The sequence below is a fragment of the Pungitius pungitius genome, chromosome 3 (assembly GCF_949316345.1).
Source record: "Pungitius pungitius chromosome 3, fPunPun2.1, whole genome shotgun sequence".
Lineage (NCBI taxonomy): Eukaryota > Metazoa > Chordata > Actinopteri > Perciformes > Gasterosteidae > Pungitius > Pungitius pungitius.
This window is the reverse complement of record NC_084902.1, coordinates 15,701,145-15,720,553: the sequence shown is the minus strand read 5'-3', so window position 1 is coordinate 15,720,553 and position 19,409 is coordinate 15,701,145. Positions and strand designations below refer to the sequence as shown.

General features: G+C 43.9%; 2 protein-coding genes across 3 annotated transcripts; one reads left to right on the top strand and one right to left on the bottom strand.

Moving 5' to 3' along the window:
* Nucleotides 1-426: 426 nt before the first annotated feature.
* On the bottom strand, nucleotides 427-5,026 carry napab (N-ethylmaleimide-sensitive factor attachment protein, alpha b). The gene is made up of 11 exons (XM_037469933.2): nucleotides 4,790-5,026; nucleotides 3,556-3,635; nucleotides 3,339-3,455; nucleotides 3,073-3,119; nucleotides 2,914-2,991; nucleotides 2,700-2,755; nucleotides 2,436-2,520; nucleotides 2,245-2,349; nucleotides 2,095-2,163; nucleotides 1,738-1,788; nucleotides 427-1,536 (listed from the first exon to the last, which is right to left on the bottom strand). The coding sequence occupies exons 1-11, from the start codon at nucleotides 4,885-4,887 to the stop codon at nucleotides 1,435-1,437; spliced, it is 888 nt and encodes a 295-aa protein (XP_037325830.1). The 5' UTR covers nucleotides 4,888-5,026; the 3' UTR covers nucleotides 427-1,434.
* A 1,719-nt stretch (nucleotides 5,027-6,745) lies between these two features.
* On the top strand, nucleotides 6,746-18,848 carry bicra (BRD4 interacting chromatin remodeling complex associated protein). 2 transcript variants are annotated; one of them, XM_037457365.2, is made up of 15 exons: nucleotides 6,746-6,805; nucleotides 8,379-8,424; nucleotides 8,526-8,571; nucleotides 9,101-9,166; nucleotides 9,432-11,495; nucleotides 11,693-11,881; nucleotides 13,174-13,779; nucleotides 14,221-14,407; nucleotides 14,504-14,601; nucleotides 14,739-14,852; nucleotides 14,935-14,984; nucleotides 15,085-15,233; nucleotides 15,333-15,427; nucleotides 15,528-15,630; nucleotides 15,728-18,848. In XM_037457365.2, the coding sequence occupies exons 2-15, from the start codon at nucleotides 8,384-8,386 to the stop codon at nucleotides 17,503-17,505; spliced, it is 5,586 nt and encodes a 1,861-aa protein (XP_037313262.1). In that variant the 5' UTR covers nucleotides 6,746-6,805; nucleotides 8,379-8,383; the 3' UTR covers nucleotides 17,506-18,848. The 2 variants fall into 2 exon arrangements, with proteins under 2 accessions (XP_037313262.1, XP_037313248.1); XM_037457351.2 differs by having other exon boundaries at nucleotides 15,525-15,630.
* Nucleotides 18,849-19,409: the final 561 nt, after the last annotated feature.

Genomic DNA, 19,409 nt, shown 5'->3' with positions numbered 1-19,409 from the left:
CTCCTGCATTTCTGGAACGAAACCGAATCCGCCTTCAGTCAGGTTGCACTGGAACACGACTGAGGTGTGCGTATGTGAATACCTCGTGTTTGTATATGAATGTTTCTGCAATAGTAATAAAAATGTAAATATTTGATTGACCAGGAAAGACTACATTCAAGCACACATAGTTACAGACACTGGTTGATAAACTGGATTTCAAAATAAAAATATTACAAGTTTCAAGTTCAAGTGTATATGCAAATACCTACTGATCCCAGAAGCAGAGCATGTTTGAAGGAACAGTAATAATAATAATAATAAGCTGGAGCCTTCTGACAGGTGCACTTCTATACTGGAATTTTGGCAAGATTAAAGATTACATGTAGGTGCAGGTCTGAACGTTGGATCTGTAAGAAAACAGGAACAGGCAGTTGGAGGCCGCGCTCAGAATGGGTTACATCAGAGACAGATTTATTCAAAGACATGACAGAAAACATGAAAGACGTACAAATGATTTAAGACCAATTGTCTCTTGACAAAATCACCGGGAGGGTAAATAAGCACAGTGTTTGGATCAGAAAAGCTGATGTATTGCTTCTCGTGCAGACCTTTTTTCAGCCTGTTATGACAGGGGAAAAAAAGCAGATATAATAAATCACACAAAACAACATGAAGACACTTGGGAAACACTCCTATACAGTGGAAAAGCCTGTTTGTGTTCATCTTTCCCAAACCTTGCTAAATGTTCTCAAAAGGTGATGAGCTTCTTTCACCCGTTTGTTAAATAAAAGCACATTACACAATTAGCAAAGGAATGGATCCCGCTTTTAAAACGCATGATTTTGTTAGTTTATCCTCACATCCTGAGAAATTGGCAGAATAAGGCAAAATGGGCATTTGTGTTGGAATCACCTCAGAAGCTCTTGTCCTCCTGGCTGGAATAGGAGCTCTGCTGCTGAGATGAAGTGCTGCTTGATCAGAGGTGTCCTGATATGGCCTGTATACATTGAGCACTCAAAAGTACCAAAGACCAATGTTTGTGCTTTTCGGAATTTGTTAAGTTAGAATAATTCTCCAACGCGTTCTGGAAAACATTCTTTCAATCTGTGTTATTAAGTTGGCATCCTGAAACATTTTATGACAAGAAAAATTAAATAAAACCTTTATTTCATAATAGTGCTGGTATTATTACTTTGTATTGGGCCAATACCTGGATCATAACAATTAACAAATATAGTATTCATTCCTAGAGGAGAATCATTTTTTGAGCTGAGTGGATTAAAAGAGGCAAGAACAAATTCTGCAGATGGTGGGAAAGAAACAGCATCGGAGAGGGAATATAAGGGTTTAAACGTTCAACAATTCAGATTGCTGCTAGAAGAGAAGTGAGAGGCTCCAGGCAAAACAGAAAGAAGCAAATCGGTTGCTTGAGGTCACGAGCGGGTACGGAGGTCAGCGAAGGTCGCTCTCATCGTCCTGTATGGTTTTCTTGATACGGAGAAGCATGGTGGTGAGCCACTGGTCCAGCCGGGAAATGGTGTCAAATTCCTTCACCTGCAACGGAGCAGTAAATATTGACTAAATTCCATACATGGTGGCAAATGTTCACAGTCACTATTTAGACTGGAACACAATGCATTTTATTTAGCCTCTTCCCAGAGGCTTGTGTGTGTCTATTGACTCCTAAACACTGTCGCACACTGGTGTCGGTCCAGGACTTTCAATCAAACCGCTGAAAGGTGACTGTCCACTCACCGAGTCAGTGTAGGCCTCCACGTTCTGCTCTTCATAGGCATCGAGAAGTTTCTGGTTGAATAGAAACAAAGGATGTAAAACAGAAAGGCTGCTAAATATTTTTTTTTAAAACATCATCAGGGAAGTGCAAAAAAAAAAAAAAAAATCTGAAACCGAAATAATACAGCAAATTAAAAACACATTATGTAAATAAAAAAATGTATTAAAAAAAACTATGATTTTGGAGGAACATCTAATAGTTTTTTTCCGTTACGCAGAGGTTAGCAAGTCATTAACGGTTTACTTTTAACAGCTAGATGATCACTCAGCAATGGCTGTTTGTTTGTGGATTTTAACTCTAATACATAGAAAGAATACCTTCAACAGCTTGCATTCCCGCGAGTCTGAAAAGGCTGGAAACATCTCTTCATACTTCTCCACAGCAAGCTGGAGGGACAGGAGGAGGAATGTTATGACAGTGTCTCGTGTCGTGCTTGTCGTACACAAATTCAGGTGCTCCGGCCTTACTTTTGCATTCAGCATGTCTACAGAGAAGTGACAGAGCGCCGCCTTGAAGAAGTGATCCTTGGCGCTGTATTTCAGTAGTGTACTGTCCATCGCGTAGGTTCCAACCTAAAATCCCAATTCATGTTGCAGTTGTTACCACAGGCGACCGAATGACATGTTGTTACGAAAGCTGCTGATGAGCATTTTCCAACCTGTTCATAGATCTCAATGGCTTTTGGGTACTGCTCCAGCTGAGCTGCGTAGGTCGCTACTTTCAGAAGGCACTTGTTTGCTGAACTGAAAAGAAGAAAAATAAATAAAAAAGAATCGGGAAGCTTCTGAGCACACGTGTTTTCACAAGGACAACCAAGTAACTAAAACTCACAATATTAAAACAAATATATAGACGGTAATGTATAAAAGCCTAAAACATCATCTTGGAAAAAAAGAAATTATTGCTGATCTTAAATAGTCACCTGGTAGATTCTTCCCCTTTGTAATAATCTGCAGCCTGTTCATAATGAGCAATGGCCTGGAATAGAAATCGGAATTTTTAAACAAAGTAAACAGAGCTTTACACAAGATAGGACACTTTAAATGTTGTAAATCAGCTGTAAAAATAGGAGCAAGAATCTGCCTTTAAATGGAATGAAAACGTAAAATAATAAACCTGATACACAGATATCTGACCTTTTCAATGTCCACCATCTCAGTCTCATATATTTCCGCAATAGTGATGTGATGTTTCGCTGCAATGGTGAAGCGCCCCTATTACAAAAGAAAAAACATTTGAGTGGGGATACAAAGCTTATGTGCTCTTGCGAATTTAAAGGAAGTTAGTCCACTCACCATATCAGTATAAATCTCGATGGCTCGATTTAGGCAGTTTATGGCCTCTGTTGTAAATATAATGTAAGTATTATAGTCAGACAAAAATATCCAATAACAACATAGTTCATTTTACTAAATTCATGTGCCAAAAACAGTTAACCACTGGTCTTGATGCCATTTATTTCAATTATCCACCTCCCCATGTTCTACCAGCACTGCATCAAAGGCTGTAAATAATGCAGTAATTGCACAAACTCCTGTGGGTGGTGAGAAGTAATGATCACCTTGTGGATCCGCTTTTTTGAAGGCATTCCCTGCATCTATGAAGTTAGTCGCCGCGTCATGCTTGCTCTGCATCTGTAGGTGCAGGTGAGCCGCTTGGGAGAATGCGTTTCCAGCGGCTGAAAGGAAAATGTTGTTTGTTAAGAAGAATGTAAACTGTAAACATCTGACCAAGTAAACAGACATTCATTGCATCTGTTTTCTGAGTATTATTCTTACCACACCAATTTTTGGCCATTTTGTACATGTTGGCCGCCCTCACATACATGTCACAGGCCTCTTCAGTCTTGGAGGAACCCCTGTGTGAAAGGGTACATGCTTAGTTAAACAAGACTCATACGGGCAAATTAAGAAGTCCCATATTAGCCAGTAACTAGATATTGATAGTGTCAAGAAGACATTATTTGGAATGACAGAGGCATTAACAGATCACTCTGCTAAAACTAAAAGAGGTGCAGAAAGTAATTATTATCATTAACTATTTTAACTTTTTTACTGTTGTCAAAATTCATAACTCTGAGCAACGCATGGCCGTGAAACATTGAACATCATTATATATGGACCATTATGGATGGATTATGTTATGCTTTTGTTATTAAAATGCACCATATACTACATATTGAATCCCATTCTAAATCATACCATGTGAGTGTTTTTAGGTTATGTTTTACTAGATTTTATTTCTCTATCAATTCAGAGAACATCCATGACTTGATCACATTATATATGTTTCGATTGTATTCTGTTTTTGTAACTGTTTACCAGACTTTATTGATCCCTGCGCGATTATCAAAAGGTTCCTCTTATCTTATTTTGTGTGTTTTTTTGACTGTGGGCAGGGATGTACGTTTCTTAGTTAAGAAGCCTAATTTAGTAACAAACTGTTTTTTGAGTGGTACATCCATTCTCAGTAACGTCTTTGACTTAATATGTTGCAACTCACACAACCGTTCCACTCTGCGATTGTAAACAAACCTGGTGCACACGTGATGTGCGTCAACAGACAGAGTGACCATGCAGCACTTCCCCAGTGGAGGGCGCTACAGCACAGCACTGCGCTTTACACTGCAATGATGTTATACTGAGCATTTGGATTAAACTATAAACTCAGTAGTACCTGATGTAATTGAGACATTGCAGCACTTTGCAGTGTGAGCCTGAACCTCGTTCACTGCGGTAGTTAGATATGTCTTATCTTTTCTTTAGCATTGATTGAGTAAAGAAAACGCTAACGTTACATAGAGCTAAACTGTAGCATGGGTCACACTTGCATAACATTGACCACAATAACCTAACGCGGGAGACATTGCAGTTGTTGAAGTAATTGCCCTTTGATTGTTGTCCTGCCTCCCGATTTGGTGTTCCTTTAAGTTATCAGCTATGCACCTTCCGCTTAGTTGGCCGTTTAGCTTTGACAAAATGTAGCTAAACAGCAGCTAACTGACACACTCACCCAAACATCGCTCCGAAAAACGACTGCGACGATTTCATTTTCTTTTCAGCCTCGGCCACTAAAGCCATCGCTTCCTTTTCTTTCCCACTATTGTCCATATTTCGTGTCCCTGCTCCGATGTTCAAGAAAGAACGAGAAAATGGGAAAGTCCGAAAACTTGCAATTCAGTGCTAACAGCAACGGATTTCGTTTGCCCTGTCACGTCATCTGCCGCAAAGTAACCAGTACCCCCGTCACGTGACCCAGGGGCTGCTGAGTTCAGTTTTTTGTAAGCGCCAGCTTCTGTCCTCCTGAACAACAACAGATGCAGTCAAAGTCATGGATGTATGTATTAGCATTATTAGATAGTTGTGCAAAAAATAAAAAAAACATCCATACTTCAGTCAAATGTGAACACAATTATTGTTTACAGTATGGTCTTTGAATATAGGTATTTAGGTATAGGTATGCAATCACGTGTTTCCAGCCATTCAACCAGATCATATTGTAGACTATTCTAGTTTATATTTTATAATTTAAAGCATCAGTGCGCATGTTTTGTTTCCCTACTGATGTTTTTTGCTGCAGCATCCAGTTTACTGCTGTAATCTTGCTAATTTCCCCATTGTGGGACTGATAAAGGATTATCTTATTTAACGATAATGTTTTTTTTGTTGTTGTCTAGTTAATCTTATATATTGGCTGTTTTATATCAGTAACATATGTATAGAGAGTAGAAGTGGAGTTCTTTATTTCCTCTCAGGATACTTATTGGCTCAGCTGAAAATGCATCTTTTAGATTATGGGTAGTTGTCTGCGAGTCCAGCTCCTGTTTATTCAAGGTGTAGAATCTTACAACAGTTAAACAAAACTACTTGAACTGAGCAGAACTACAAAACTGCAAAGCACATACTCAATGTTTAACAATATTTATTAACATTGATTAATAATTGTGTCAGTTGTGGTCCTTACTAAAGGTAATAATTATCTTTCACTGTGCTGTGAAAGAAATGTTTTCTTTTAAGAATGATCTGGTTATTTAAAGTCTTGCACAACATCTGAGATATTTGAGACCAAACACTGACTTTGCCATTCACATTTCAATCCACTGCAATATTATGTTATAGAAAACTTTAGGTCAGTTGGCCAAATCATTGCAAGACTGTGGGTATTATGTAAGACATAACCAGATGATTTGGTTATGCCCAGCTGTCCCAGCGTTTAGAGGTCCTTTACTGCCTGAAAAATAGTCTATACAAAAACATATGATTCTCCCGCATGCTAAGCAGTAAAACATTCCCAAAATATGGAAGTCTCATTGCCATATTTTATTCTTGGTGTAAGTATACATTTATTTTAGTCCAACTGTGTGAAAAAGCTCCCAGTATACTGATGTATCCGGTCAGCCTTTGTTGATCCAGGTTCCAATGCAAACTCTTCCAATCCAGGCGTTGGCTCAGGATTATTTAATTGACGGTCAAAATGTGGTCGGTTAGTGCATGGATTATTAAAAGTATAATCATTAGCCTGAAAATAATATTAGAACATTGATGAGTGTGTGATTACATCCACAAACTCAAAAGGAATGGAGTTTGTTTTGAATTGCAGATTCTGAAATTCAAAGTACACATTGGTGGGCCAGTTATAGGAATTCAGAAACATACTATATTAAAACATAATGCTTACATTTTAATGAGCTTAACTTGTGAGAGCATTGCATTGTGAGCAACATTTGCCTTGCTGACAGTATTACAAACCCAACTTTTACAGGCTTAAAGTAAGGTTTTGAATGGAGGTATGTTACTGTCAGTTGAGTATTTTTCGATTTGGTATTGGTACCTTATAATTTGTCTTACTAAAGTACAACATCCTCACAATACGTCTTCTAAAGTTTGCTACAGAGCCAGACGAGACGCAACAATTTTCCATCAGGCAAAACGGAAGTCTCCTGTTTCCTGCATCTAGTTGGGTCCTGTACAGCAGCCCCTGCGAGGCTGTCCCGGAGACCCCGCGCTGCCTGCACCTCTATCGTCTCGGGTGAGTTTGTGACAAATGTTGAGATTTCTCTATTTATCCAAATAACTGTTAAAAAGCTGCAATTTTCACGCACTGCAGCGAAGCCGCAAACTGCACAGCTACAACAAATTAAACGCCACATCGCTGCACGGCCCGGCAGACATTGTCATTTTCCACCAAATTCCCAAGCATACCCCCCTTCATCCAAGAGTATTCCAACATTTACTCATATTTTGCTTGCAAGGAGAGATAGATAGCTCGCTACGCAATTGCGTTTACACTTCTAAGCAAACACTACCGTCATGTTGAGGTTGAATCGAGGTGGTGCTGTGCGATATAAGTGTTAGATTTGTGTCACTCTGGGGTTTGTTTTGAATGTCAAAGGCTCAAGCTAGCAGTGCGTCTGAATATTGTTGATAGCTGGTTTGGCTTAGCAGGCTAACTAGCTAGGCTAATGAAATTCAATTCAGATGCATCAAAATGATGTAAATAGCCGTAAAACCAGGTTTCAAAATTCAGCGTTTTATTAAATTAGAGTCGTAAGCCGCTCCCGTCGCTGTTCAATATTGTGTAATGTAAAGATTCGGCAAAATATGCATGCAAAAGCTCTCCGAGAAGCCCAGCTAGCAGGTAGCAAGCCGCTTGCAGTCTCCATTCATATCCTGCGCACTGGCTGCTCAAACCAAGTAATGGCTACGATGCTCTGCCTTTTTTTAAAGTGGCAACTGGGGATGCGGTCCCCTCGTAACCGAGCTCATGTGTTTGTTGGGGACTATCGTTGTTTTGGCGTGCAAGAATAATCGGGAAAGATTAAGAGCCCGCACTCTTAATCTTTCCAGCTTGTGTGAAAACCGCGCGTTTTCAGTTTGTTGTCTTTTGCCATCCGCTGTTTCTCGGTGTTGCGAACATACCTATTGCTACTTGATCCATCGAGTTGAGTGAATACATGAAACGTTGGAACTGATGACAATAATGGGGGGTTTTGTGGTAAAATGTAAAAACATTTTCTTTAAGTGTTGTTCCTTGCTCCGAGATGTCTGACAGCAATACTGACGTGATGTTTTGAGTCATTACTCATTACACTGACATTTTAGATTATTTAAAAGAATTACAGGTTTACAATTTCAGTCCGTCTGGGAATCTCTAAGAACGATGAGTTAATAATAATAGTAATTTTGTTCTTTAAAAAAAAGAAAGCTGAAGCAGGTTAAGATCTTTCCATGGATTTACACACCATGAACCCCTAGACTTTGTTCAACAATATGAGTAATCAAGAAGCTTGATTAAACGTTATTTGAATTGACATGTAGTTGTCTTGTTGTAATTCTAGTACACAGCAATAGAAATCTGTAACAACCACATTCTCCCCAAATTGGCGTAAAAAAATCCAATAAATGTAGTTTTACATGACAATTGTCCTTCTCGAGCTGTGACATATAAGCATTTGAGAAATGTCAACACAAGTTATTATAACAATAAATAAATGTAACAACATATTTTTAAAAATATGATTGATTAGGTGTGCAGGTACTTTTTATTAAATTTTTTTATTTATAATGAAACCAATGGACTTAAACTTTTTCCTCTTTAACAGTTGTCATGGATGATGAAGATGGCAGGTGCCTTCTAGATGTAATTTGGTAAGTCATTGCAAGACACTCTAAGATTAGTTTTATATTTAACAATTTGTTGTCTTTTATTTTGTCTTGTATGGTTGTGAACACATTTCTTTCTTCTGCAGTGACCCAGAAGCTCTCAATGATTTTCTTCATGGATCTGAGACCCATGTGAGTATGCCAGGAAAAAAGACAAAAGACCCGTATGCTAGGCTTGTGATTTATAGTAACAGAATATGGGTTTGTAGTTCATGGGTTGAGGAGTGCTAGGTGTGAAGATTTTAGTTTGGACGTGCATGACTTTGAACTGACATTTGGATTACACGTAAATGCACCCTAATACCCACCTCCCGCACTACCTTCAATTTTCCCTTTTTTATGGCTTCCTCTGCTCAATGGTTGTCTTTACGTTGCACTATTTATGCTTTCACCCTGCCTTCCCTTTTTCTTAGACTAATTTTAAAAATGAGAAATGCGAACACTAACGCTTCCCGACTGTGTTATTCCTATCATTTTGCCCCTCTGTCGCTTATCTTTTTGCTGGTTCTCAACAATCTGGGTTCTCTGGACTGTTTTTCTGTCATTTCCTTGTCCTCCTCTGTCTGATGGTCTGTATGTTTCTCTGTCCTGGTGGCTTTTGCCTGCTGGTTTGGGTGCCTTTGGTTTCTGTCTGTCCTATCCTGGGTGGGTGTGTCTGTAGTTGGACACTGACGACCTATTGGATGGTTCGAGTGACCCCTCAAGCTCGTTCTTCTCTACCACTGGGGTGAGTAAAATCCCCCAACCATCCTCCTTCTGTTTTCTATCTATGTAGCATGCATCTCTAAATACCCTCCCTTTCCACTAACATACCTACACTCTAAAAGCTTTGATTTGCCGCGATGCCACCTGAGGTTTTTGTGGTTGTTACAATGTAACCAATCTTTTGTAGGGGTTTTGTGTCTGTCAATCTGTGATTACTTCTTACCATCACATAGATGCATCATTTACAGCTGTTGCCTGATTACACTTCTTTCCTGCTTTTATTTAAGGGCCATGTTCCAGAGGTCCAACCCGCAGTCCAGCTGTCGGCCAATGAGCCGGCAGGCCTACCCAGAGTCAGTGTTGACCTGGACTTCCTTGAAGATGATGACATCTTGGGAGGATCCCCGGGAGGTGAAGGTGGGAGTAATGGGATCGGGACAAATCACGAGCCATGTGACATCCTGCAGCAGAGCTTGGCTGAAGCCAACATCACAGAGCAAAGCTTACAGGAGGCGGAGGCTGAGCTGGATCTGGGCTCCTTTGGAATTCCAGGCCTTACACAGGTGGTACAGACACTGCCTGACGCTAGCCTCTCTGGGGCTGGAGGCGCTGCACTTGGTTTAGGTGTTGGGGGAGCAGCGGCAATTTTCCCTGGTTCAGCCGCGAGCGCCATGCCTACTCCTTCCAATGCCACAGCTGACATGCTGGGGTCGGTGCTTGCTCAGCAAGGTCTTCAACTCCAATCCCAGGTCATGAACAAGACCATCAGTGTTCAGCCTTTCATGCAGCCAATGGGCCTGGGAAATATGACACTTCAACCCATTTCTAGTCTCCAAGCTCTTCCTAATGGGAGTCAGTCTGGACATTTGGGTATCGGACAGATTCAGGTTGTGGGTCAGCCTACAGTCATGACTATCAATCAGTCTGGGCAGCAAATCCTGACAAAAGCCATGGGTAGTTACCAGCTGCACCAGTCTGGGCCAGAAGTATCAGGTGCTGGTTCTCAGACGGGGCTCGGAGGCTCAGGGGGTGGACTTCTGATCCAAGGTAACAAAGGGTCTTCAGCTTTAAATGGACCATCTGTTTCTGTCAGCAGCACAAACAGCAGCAGTGGCGGTACAATGACTTCTCCTGCTGGGCTTCTTGGCTTTGGCAGCACCACTCTAAGTTCAGGAATTGGACCCCAGGCGCAAACCCAAGGCCAAATCATGCAGAACGTGATCATCCAGCGAACACCAACACCCATTCAGCCTAAACCCTCTCAAGGGGGAGCCATCCAACCGAAACTCTTCAAGCAGCAGCAGCAGCACCCACAGCCAGCACCCCAAACCTTGCAAAACGATGCCCACAAAGCTCTCGGGCTGCAACAAATTCCAGTTTCTACTGCTCAGAATGTAGCCTTCCTGACGGGAAAGCCAGGCTCAAACGTTGTTCTGAGTACTCAAGCCACTTCACAAGGCCAACAGTTTCAGCAAACCCTTTTCAAGCAACAAGCAGCACAAGCGTCTGGCAAGCCTCTCAGTGTACACTTGTTAAACCAACAAGGCAGCATCGTTATTCCCTCCCAGACAGTCCTGCAAGGTCAGAATCACCAGTTTCTCCTGCCGCAGCTACAGGCAGGAGGGCAGATCCTGACCCAACATCCTGGGGGGCACATCATAACTAGTCAGGGACCTGGTGGACAGCTCATCGCAAACCAGATATTAACTGCAAACCAGAACATCAATTTGAGTCAGGTGTTGACTTCACAGGGCCACCCTGGGGCCGCCCACATCCTTTCTGGATCCATTCAGCTCCAACCTGGCCAGATGGGCACGCCCACCCTCTTTCAGATGCCTGTCTCATTGGCTCAGAGTCAAAGCCAAACACAGACCCACACTGTCTCAGGCCATGCCCAGACCGTCATACAGGGCATGCCCATCCAGAACTCCCTCACCATGCTGAGTCAGGTGCAGGGGCTAAGCCCCGCAGTGAGCCTGCAGCCAGCCCTGCAACCACAGCCAGGTGGTGTTCCCAGCAGCAGCAGCGGCACAGGAGCAGCAACTATGGCTCAAGGCCATGCTGGAGAGTGCGTCACTGTGCTGGGTAGCTCCACCGACCAGGCGGCTCATCCCACACAGAAGCATGCAACCCAATCCTCTATTCTCACCATGCAACCACTTTCCTCCGTGTCCACTGTTACCACAGTGCCCTGTTCGTCTCCGTCCATGTCTGTGTCCACCTCTTCCTCTGTCACAGCAGTGGGGCTGGTCCCCCATCAGGCTCAGCACAGTCCAGGAAGGTTACTGTTCACCAACCAGGGCTCCAGTATGATCCTGAGCCAGGAGTCTCTGCAGATGTTCTTGCAACAGGTCAGTGTTTCACTTTTTGCATGTTTGCTTTATTTTGATCTACTGTACAGTTAACATGGTCTTAATGCATAACTTGCACGGAGTGTTATCTTGCTCTGACCTCTTTGGTGTCCTATTTTACTACCCATTCCCTCCAATCTCCAATCCCCTTCTTTCTTCCCTCCTTCGTCCTGAAATGGTAAATGTACTCCTATCAGGAGCAGCACCAACAGTCAGAGAATGAGCCCACCCCCTCTGTGGGCGTACCAGCGTCTGTAATCGTCAACAGCAACAGCATCAGTGCTCCGGCCCCTGCTGTCAATGACAGCCAATTAACTGACTCTTGGGTGGGTCAGAGCCACAACCCTTCCCCTGGCCCCTCCCACATGACAGCTGTGGTAAAGCAGGTAGAAATGCCCCTTTATGTTAAGCCCCACCCACTTGTTGCTGCTGCTGCCGCCACAGTGTTAGGGTATATCTTTCCTTTCCCCGTCACTGCTCTGTTCTTCTCCTCTGCATTGGTCATTCCTTCCATGGCTCTCATTTGCAATTCCTGAGCTCAATAATTACTTGCTTGCAGCTTCTGTTTTTCTGACATCCTTCTCTTGTATGTAAACGCATGACCATTCTATTTGTCCATATGCATTGTGTATCAGCCATTGGGATATTTATAGCTGTATGCACGGCTATAGAATGTAGGACTGGCATTAAAGTGTCAGTTCCTTATTTCTGATACCATTAAAAAAAACTAATTTAACATCCATTTTGCGCTATGTATTAAGTTAATGTTAACGGAGTACAACAATTATTAGACCTTTTTACAGCTGACATTTTGACTCGTCATTGCAGGGAAATGACCTGTGTAGTTACTAAATTTAATTGTGGCTGATTTTCATTTAGGTGCTCTTTGGTATTGTTCATGCAGCTCACTGTAATGACTGTGAAACCTAATTCCTATTAATAATTACACCTGTGTTTACCCTGCTGTGAAAAGGGCCTAATGCAACTTTTCACTAACACTGCTCCATCAAAATCACTCAACTCCACTCAACCAGCATCTGCTGCATTACTGACCAATGACTGATCGATCAATCCACTCCTCTGTCAACCCTGCGTTTATTCTTTAGGATAACCCTGCCACTACCCTGTGTAACCCTGAGTCTGACCAGTGCAATGACCCCCAGACATAATCCATGCTCCCTTGACACCAGTCCCTGAAGTCCTCAGATCACCTTCTACTTCTCCACCACAGCCCCCAGATTTTGACTTACTGCTTTTGTCAACTTTTTTCTTATTAGCTTGCCAAATGATAATTTCTCCCTTTTTATCTGTGAACACTAGAATGCTCCTTATACTTCTACTGCAATTACTAGATTTGAAAGTCTAACACTTTGCTTTTGTATTGTTTTATATGTGTGATGAGTTGTCTAATGCAATGCATAACAGTGCAACACTATCATTGTATTAAACATTTTGCACATAATCATGCATACGTTTGCAAGCATATTGTAATTAGGATTGTCACATTGCCCTATTTCGTGTATGGAATCTTGAACCATGAACTAGAATCCCATTATCTATACTATTTGCATGCAGAACAGTGTGTGATTTTGTGCTTGATTGTTCTCCTCTGTTAAACTATTGTATGTGTCCTTGAATCAAATGAGTATATCTGTAATTTGTGATACCACTTCTTCAGGTACCCTCCAGTGGACATCAGACATCTCTGAAGATCCAGAGCATGTCCCCGTCGCCGGTAATGTCCGCTCACGCCACAGCGCCCCCCGTGGCAGACAGCCCCCAGCCTTGCCAGTCTCCCCTCACTCTGAGCCAGCAGATGCAGTCACCACACCATCAACAGCAGTCGCGTCCTCCCTCTCAGCCTCAGCCACAGTCGCAGACTCCCTCCCGCTCCTGCACGCCCATGTCTCACCCTCAGCTCTTTATTGTACACAACCAAATGTCCGAGTCCCCCCAACCCGCGCAACAAGGCCAGTCGCAGCAGACACACATTCAAGTTCAGCTTCAGCCTCGACCGGCCTCGCAGCCGGCCCCTTATCAACAAGAAATGCCTCCCATGTCACAGTCACCCAAGCCTCCTCCCACGCCACCTACACAGCACCAGTTTACTGCTTCTCCTGTCAGCACTTCTGCCACTGCTGCAGTTAAAGCCCAGGGCCCCATCCAGGGTCTGACAGCAGAGCAGCAACACCACCTGCAATTAATAGCAGCACAAATTCAGACCCTGTCGACCATCACCCAGCCCTCCCCTCAGCAGAAACAGCTGCTGGAGAAGCTCCACCAGGTATGGTCCCATTTCCAAACGTCTTGAAACTAGAGAAGTTGTTATGGCATTTGCATGCAATGAGAGTTATTTTAAATGCCACTTTTTCTCCCACCTGTAGCAAAAGTGAGCTTCAAAAATATGATCTGGTTTGCGGGGATTCAAAACGACATTAACCGGTTATCTTGATTTATTCTTTTTTAATCGGATACATCTTGTACTGTGAAATCAAATGTACTACATGCAATGACCTATGTGATTGTCAATACTTCCAACCATTCAAACGAGTCCCATTATATTGAAAAAAACAGGGTAAAAACATTCCATGAGTTGTTAGTTGGCAGTAGGTACGTATACCTGGTATATCTTCCTGATGCAGAATTTTAACAGTAGTCAGGGTAGCCGTTGGTAAATCTTGAGTACAAAACCTCTTGACTAAAAATGGTCCTGATGTGTTTTCAGGTTCAGCAGAACATTCTGCTGCAGGCCAAGCAGTCTCCTCAACCTCAAGTTACCAGTCAGTTTGGCTCCCAGCAAGATGTGCCTGTTGATAAAGTGGTGATTACATCACCAGCCAACCCTGGGACACCTGCTCAGCTTCTCTCGGTGCTGCAGCCAACACCGCTGCAAGTCAAAACTCCTGCTATAGGTTAGTCACAATTTGCCATAAACGATGCAACACGGCAGGGCCCTGAACAACCTCAAAGTATTCCCCTTTCTAATGATTTATTTCCTCTTGTTTTAGCATCAAGCGACTTACAGGTATTCTCAGGAGCCCAGGGGCCAGCTGGAGCAATGGTGAATCAGACTGTCACTCCTGCCAGCCTTTCCCAGCCAGTACAGGTACAAAGCACATCTTGAAGCCAGTTCATCTTCAGGACATGCCAGGCGGTCATTGGCTGTCATGTGCTAACAATAAAATGTGTACCTTTCTGTTTATTTTACCAGTTGCCAATACTCCTTTTTGATTTTCCCCACAGGTTCAGCCAAAGCCAGGGGTGATCGGCTCAGTGGGAGGGATTCAGATCCAGGTGATAGGACCTAGTGTGTCTCAGATGCCTGCTCCACAGCCCCCAGTTCCAGTACAAACTCAGGTAAATGAGTGCCACTGAATTCCAGTGGGAAAAACTCCCATTTACTCTTGAAGGTGTAACTTTTTTTTTGTTCACATTACAGACTACAACAATAAAGCTGCCTTTCAGTGCTGAGCCCAGCAAAGAGGCCAAGTATGTAACGCTCTCCTTTTAACTGGCTTATTTAAACTGTCCAATAATCTGATTTTTGTAAATAATGTTTCTGTATACACACACACACACATCACTGCAGGATGCTAGAACAGCTGAGGAAACAGCAGGGTTCAGTGCTTCACCCAAACTACAGTGCTCCTTTCCTATCTGTTGAGGACACGTTGCACAGACTGCTGCCTTACCATCTCTACCAAGGAACTGCAAACTCTACTCAAGACTATCAAAGAGGTGAGTAACTCTGTAGCCTCTCGTTCAGCCTAATTATATTTTAGCACCTTTTCCCCCAAATTCTGTGTTATTCATGAACATCTTATCTCTCCTGCACAGTGGATGATGAGTTTGAGAATGTCTCCTGCCAACTGCTGAAAAGAACCCAGGCAATGCTGGATAAGTATCGCTACCTGCTCTTTGCCGAGTCAAAAGTGAGTTTATAAACCCAACATCTCACCATGCGCCTTCTTGTGTCTTTTTTGCCCTGAATTGATATTGAACCGATTTCTTCCGGTGTTTAAACCTGAGCAGAGACTGGGCCCCTCGGCAGAGATGGTGATGATAGACCGGATGTTCATTCAGGAGGAAAAGCTCGCATTGAGTCAGGATAGGATTTTGGCCAAGGAGAGACCAGGTACCCCACCACTGTTTTTGTGACCATCAACGGTTTTGTGGTTGTCGCCTAAATTAAGGAGTGTGCTAATAATATTATTCTGTTTATTTAATTGCAGAGGAGTTTGTGGCAAACGCACGCATGTTGGAGAGTGTAGCTTCATCCCAACATAAATCCTCCTTTGCTGAGGCCCCATCATTGAGTGGAGGCGTACCTGCTGCTGCCCCAGCTCCGCCACTCGCAGCTCCTGCCCCTCCCCCTCCCCCTCTTCCAAAAATTGCCCACAATCCTTCTCCTGCCTCCACCCCTGCTCCAGTTCCCGCCGCTGCTCCAGTCCCCGCCCCAGCCCCACAACCTCCTTCCGCCAACCCTTTCCCCTCTACCAAACTAGTAATAAAGCAGGGTGGGGGCGGAGCCTCCGTGTCCTGGTCCAGCAGCTGTCCTCCAGCTGCAGCGAGCAGGCTGACCGAACCCACCAGCCAGAGCTCCTCCTTCAGTCGCGCCCCGGCAGCATCATCCTCTTTCTCCTCTTCGTCCTTCAACTCTCCGGCGGCTGCCGACGACGACGCTCTCCCGCAAAGGACCAGCCGACCGCCTATGAAGACCTACGAGGCTCGCAGGAGAATCGGCTTGAAGCTCAAGATCAAGCAGGATCAAACGGGGTTCAGTAAGGTGGTCCACAACACTGCCTTAGACCCGGTGCACACACCACAACCTCAGCAGAGCAGCCAGTCCACATCCCAGCCTCGGACTAAGCCCCAGATCGAAGCTGCAGCGCCGCACCCAAAGTCTCAACCTTTATCAACCCCTCCTTCCGTCATCAGAACTCAGCCCCCTGTGTGCACTGCTTCTGCCGTGTCGTCGTTCACCACAACAACCCCTCAGTGTAACCCACCGCTGAGAGGTAATGCTCCCCCCAATTCGGCCCCGTCTTCCGCTACCTCTTCCTCTCACACGTGGTCATTGTCCACATCCTCCTCATCCTCCACTCAAATGAATGGGACATTAGATCACGACAACAAACACAATTCTGCCTCCACTGCCACTCCCTCACAGACAACATGTCGTCTCCCCCTTCGAAAAACATACCGGGAAAACATAAGTCCCCGGGTGAGACCCGGCGTCCCGGGGGGAGGAGACGAAAGTTTGTCCTACCCCAGACCCACACCGTCCCCCACCAAGCACGACGCCTCCCCCTCTCCCCCTTCAGAGCGGACTGTTATAGCCAGTATGAAGGTGGAGAAAAGAGGCAGGGAGGCCTCACACACTCACACAGAGTTAGGCCACGATTCGGGCCGGTTAGGGAGTGCAATGGAGGGGCTGGAAGAAATGGACGAGGTGTTTAACCGTGGTATCAAAACTTCACAACACCATCATCTCCCGCAGCTCCTGGACAGGGAAGGTGCAAAGGAGAGGGGAGAAGAGCACACGGACCCAGAAACAGATGTAAGTAAATACAAGAGGGCGAGTGGGAAAAATAGGCACAGGGCAGCCGGGACATTCAGAATGGACCAGCACGCCCCTGGGCCTCCCTCTCCGGAGTCCTCCTTCACGCGAGACTCTTTGCTTCCTGCGAAGCGCTGCAAGTCAGACTCTCCCGACATGGATAACGCCAGCTTCTCCAGCGGCAGCCCTCCGGACGACTCTCTGACCGAGCACCTGCAGTGTGCCATCGACAGCATCCTCAACCTGCAGCAGGAACCCTCCGCCCGCATAAAGGGGGGCAACAGCAGGTCACACCAAAGCCAGCGCCCAGGGGGCTCGGCAGCCTCGTCCCACAGAGCTTCAGCACCACCCTCTTCCTCTGCTTCGTCGTCCTCGTCCTTGGCCCAGCACCCTCCGGTCGGTGGCCGGGGCCACAATGGCAGCCTGGTTCCCCAGACTCAAAGCAGATAACGGCCCCTCAGCCCCAGGCCAGACTGACACAGGGGAGCTAAGAGACTCATAGGGGCTGGGGAAGTTTTTTATTTTTTTTATTTTTATTTTTTTATTTTTTGGTGAAAACGGTATCAATTTACTACTCTGCCACGGTGTGTTGGCTTTGTTTGTCCATTTGAATTGTCCAGAAATTGTTTTGTCATTTACAGCTTGAAGTAGACCTGTGGTGGAGTAAGTAAGAGTGTGGTCAAAGGTAAAACTGTCTTTGTGAATTGCAGACTTTAAGATGTCTGGCGTTTTTGTACGTGTTCCGTCAGCCAAGCTCAAGTAACGAGATAGAATTGTCAAGGGATTTCTTTCTTCCTTTTTTAAAACACTTTTTCTCATTTGGTATTGCTACATTCCTTCCCCGTATCCGGAGTTCTTAACTGCATTGGTTATTTTCCTGGTTTACACTCAATGTCCCAACAAGCATCAGGAAGCTCATTTATACAGTTAAGTTGTCAACTATTTTTTTGTTTTCATACAGAAAAGAATACAGCCAGTTTATACTGCAAAACATGAAAATACTTTCCATACCAATACCATGTCTTTCCATACCAAGCAAATTTGGTTCCCTTATCACAAAGATAATGCTGCCACCTAAACGGCTCATGCTAAATGAATACAGACCACCTTTTTGTCTAGAATAAATGTCTTCATTTACACTACCTTCAAGGCAACTACTCTTTCTCTGGCTAAAATGTATTCCCCTCAGCATCTCATAAGTCTGCTTTTTGCATGGCATGCATTTTAAAGTGTTGACATGTTGAGGAAATCCTTTGGGGAAATTGGGAGGTTGTTTTCCTTTTTGACTCCTCTTGGGTACTGTAGTACTGTACTGTCAAGATGTAAATGAAATATGAGGAAATTTGGTTATTTTCTGCATCTAATTTGACATGGTTTTGTTTTTAGACCACACCTCGACACACACACACACACACACACCTGCTCTCTTGTCCTGTGATGCCAGGTTAGGAGTTTATGCATTTCAGACAGCAGGGGGCAGGCCAGTTTGAACTCTTTCGGTGTTCTCCGTCAGTTTGTTTCATCTTTCTGCTTCTGTATCCCTGCCTCACATCGTTTTGTCTTTTTTTTTTTTTTTTTTTAAGGCTGGTGGACAATTCAAACTCAAACACAGCACAAGCATTAAAATGGAAAAAAGGAACAATAATAATGTACAAAAAGACAGTAAAAGAATTTGAAGTATAGTATTACAGATTAATTTTGTATTGTATTTATTGTGTATAATGACACTTTTTAAAAAGAAATGTACATTTAGTAAAACTGTAAATTAAACCTTGCTTCTTTTATGAAACATTGCACGGCGCATTAGTCATTTGTCCAGCTTCAGGCTGCATTCTTTTGGATGGCTGTTGATGACTGAGGAATACAGCGTGATGGTGACGGTAATGGCGGTAGGGTGTTGTTTTTTTTTCTCTTTTCCTTTTTCTCTGCAGCCAGCAGGCGGTGTATTGAAATGGAAAAATAGAGCTGGTTTTGTGCGCTTCATCGCCTGCAGGGTTCAGAGGTTTGGGAGGAGCAAGGGAGTTTAGATTGATGAGGGGAAAAACTGTCACATCTCATGACATTTCACAGTGAGTTAAGTAAAAAAAAAAAAAAGCTAACTATTGAAAAACACTGGAGTTAGAAGCTACAATTGTAAGGGTGCAGCACGAGGATGTCTTCATCATTCAAAATATGCAAGACTTAACATTTTGTCATGTTTAAAAAATAAAAAAAAGACCACCCAAATGATGTATTCACAACCCCCTCGACCCCTCCTCCCCCAAGTCATCATCAACCTCTGACCACCGCTCATCCCTGCCCTCAGCACAGGGTTAGTGCTGCCCACAGTGTTGCCAGGCATCCCCAAAGAGGAG

Excerpts from the sequence above, each read along its gene's own strand:
- napab (XM_037469933.2), bottom strand. The coding sequence starts at position 4,887 with ATGGACAATAGTGGGAAAGAAAAGGAAGCGATGGCTTTAGTGGCCGAG. Across the intron at positions 2,992-3,072 it reads TCGAGATTTATACTGATATG|GGGCGCTTCACCATTGCAGC; the intron begins GTGAGTGGACTA and ends CTTTTGTAATAG. Across the intron at positions 2,164-2,244 it reads TAGACATGCTGAATGCAAAA|CTTGCTGTGGAGAAGTATGA; the intron begins GTAAGGCCGGAG and ends CTGTCCCTCCAG.
- bicra (XM_037457351.2), top strand. The coding sequence starts at position 8,384 with ATGGATGATGAAGATGGCAGGTGCCTTCTAGATGTAATTTG. Across the intron at positions 11,496-11,692 it reads TGCAGATGTTCTTGCAACAG|GAGCAGCACCAACAGTCAGA; the intron begins GTCAGTGTTTCA and ends TACTCCTATCAG. Across the intron at positions 15,234-15,332 it reads TACTCAAGACTATCAAAGAG|TGGATGATGAGTTTGAGAAT; the intron begins GTGAGTAACTCT and ends TCTCCTGCACAG.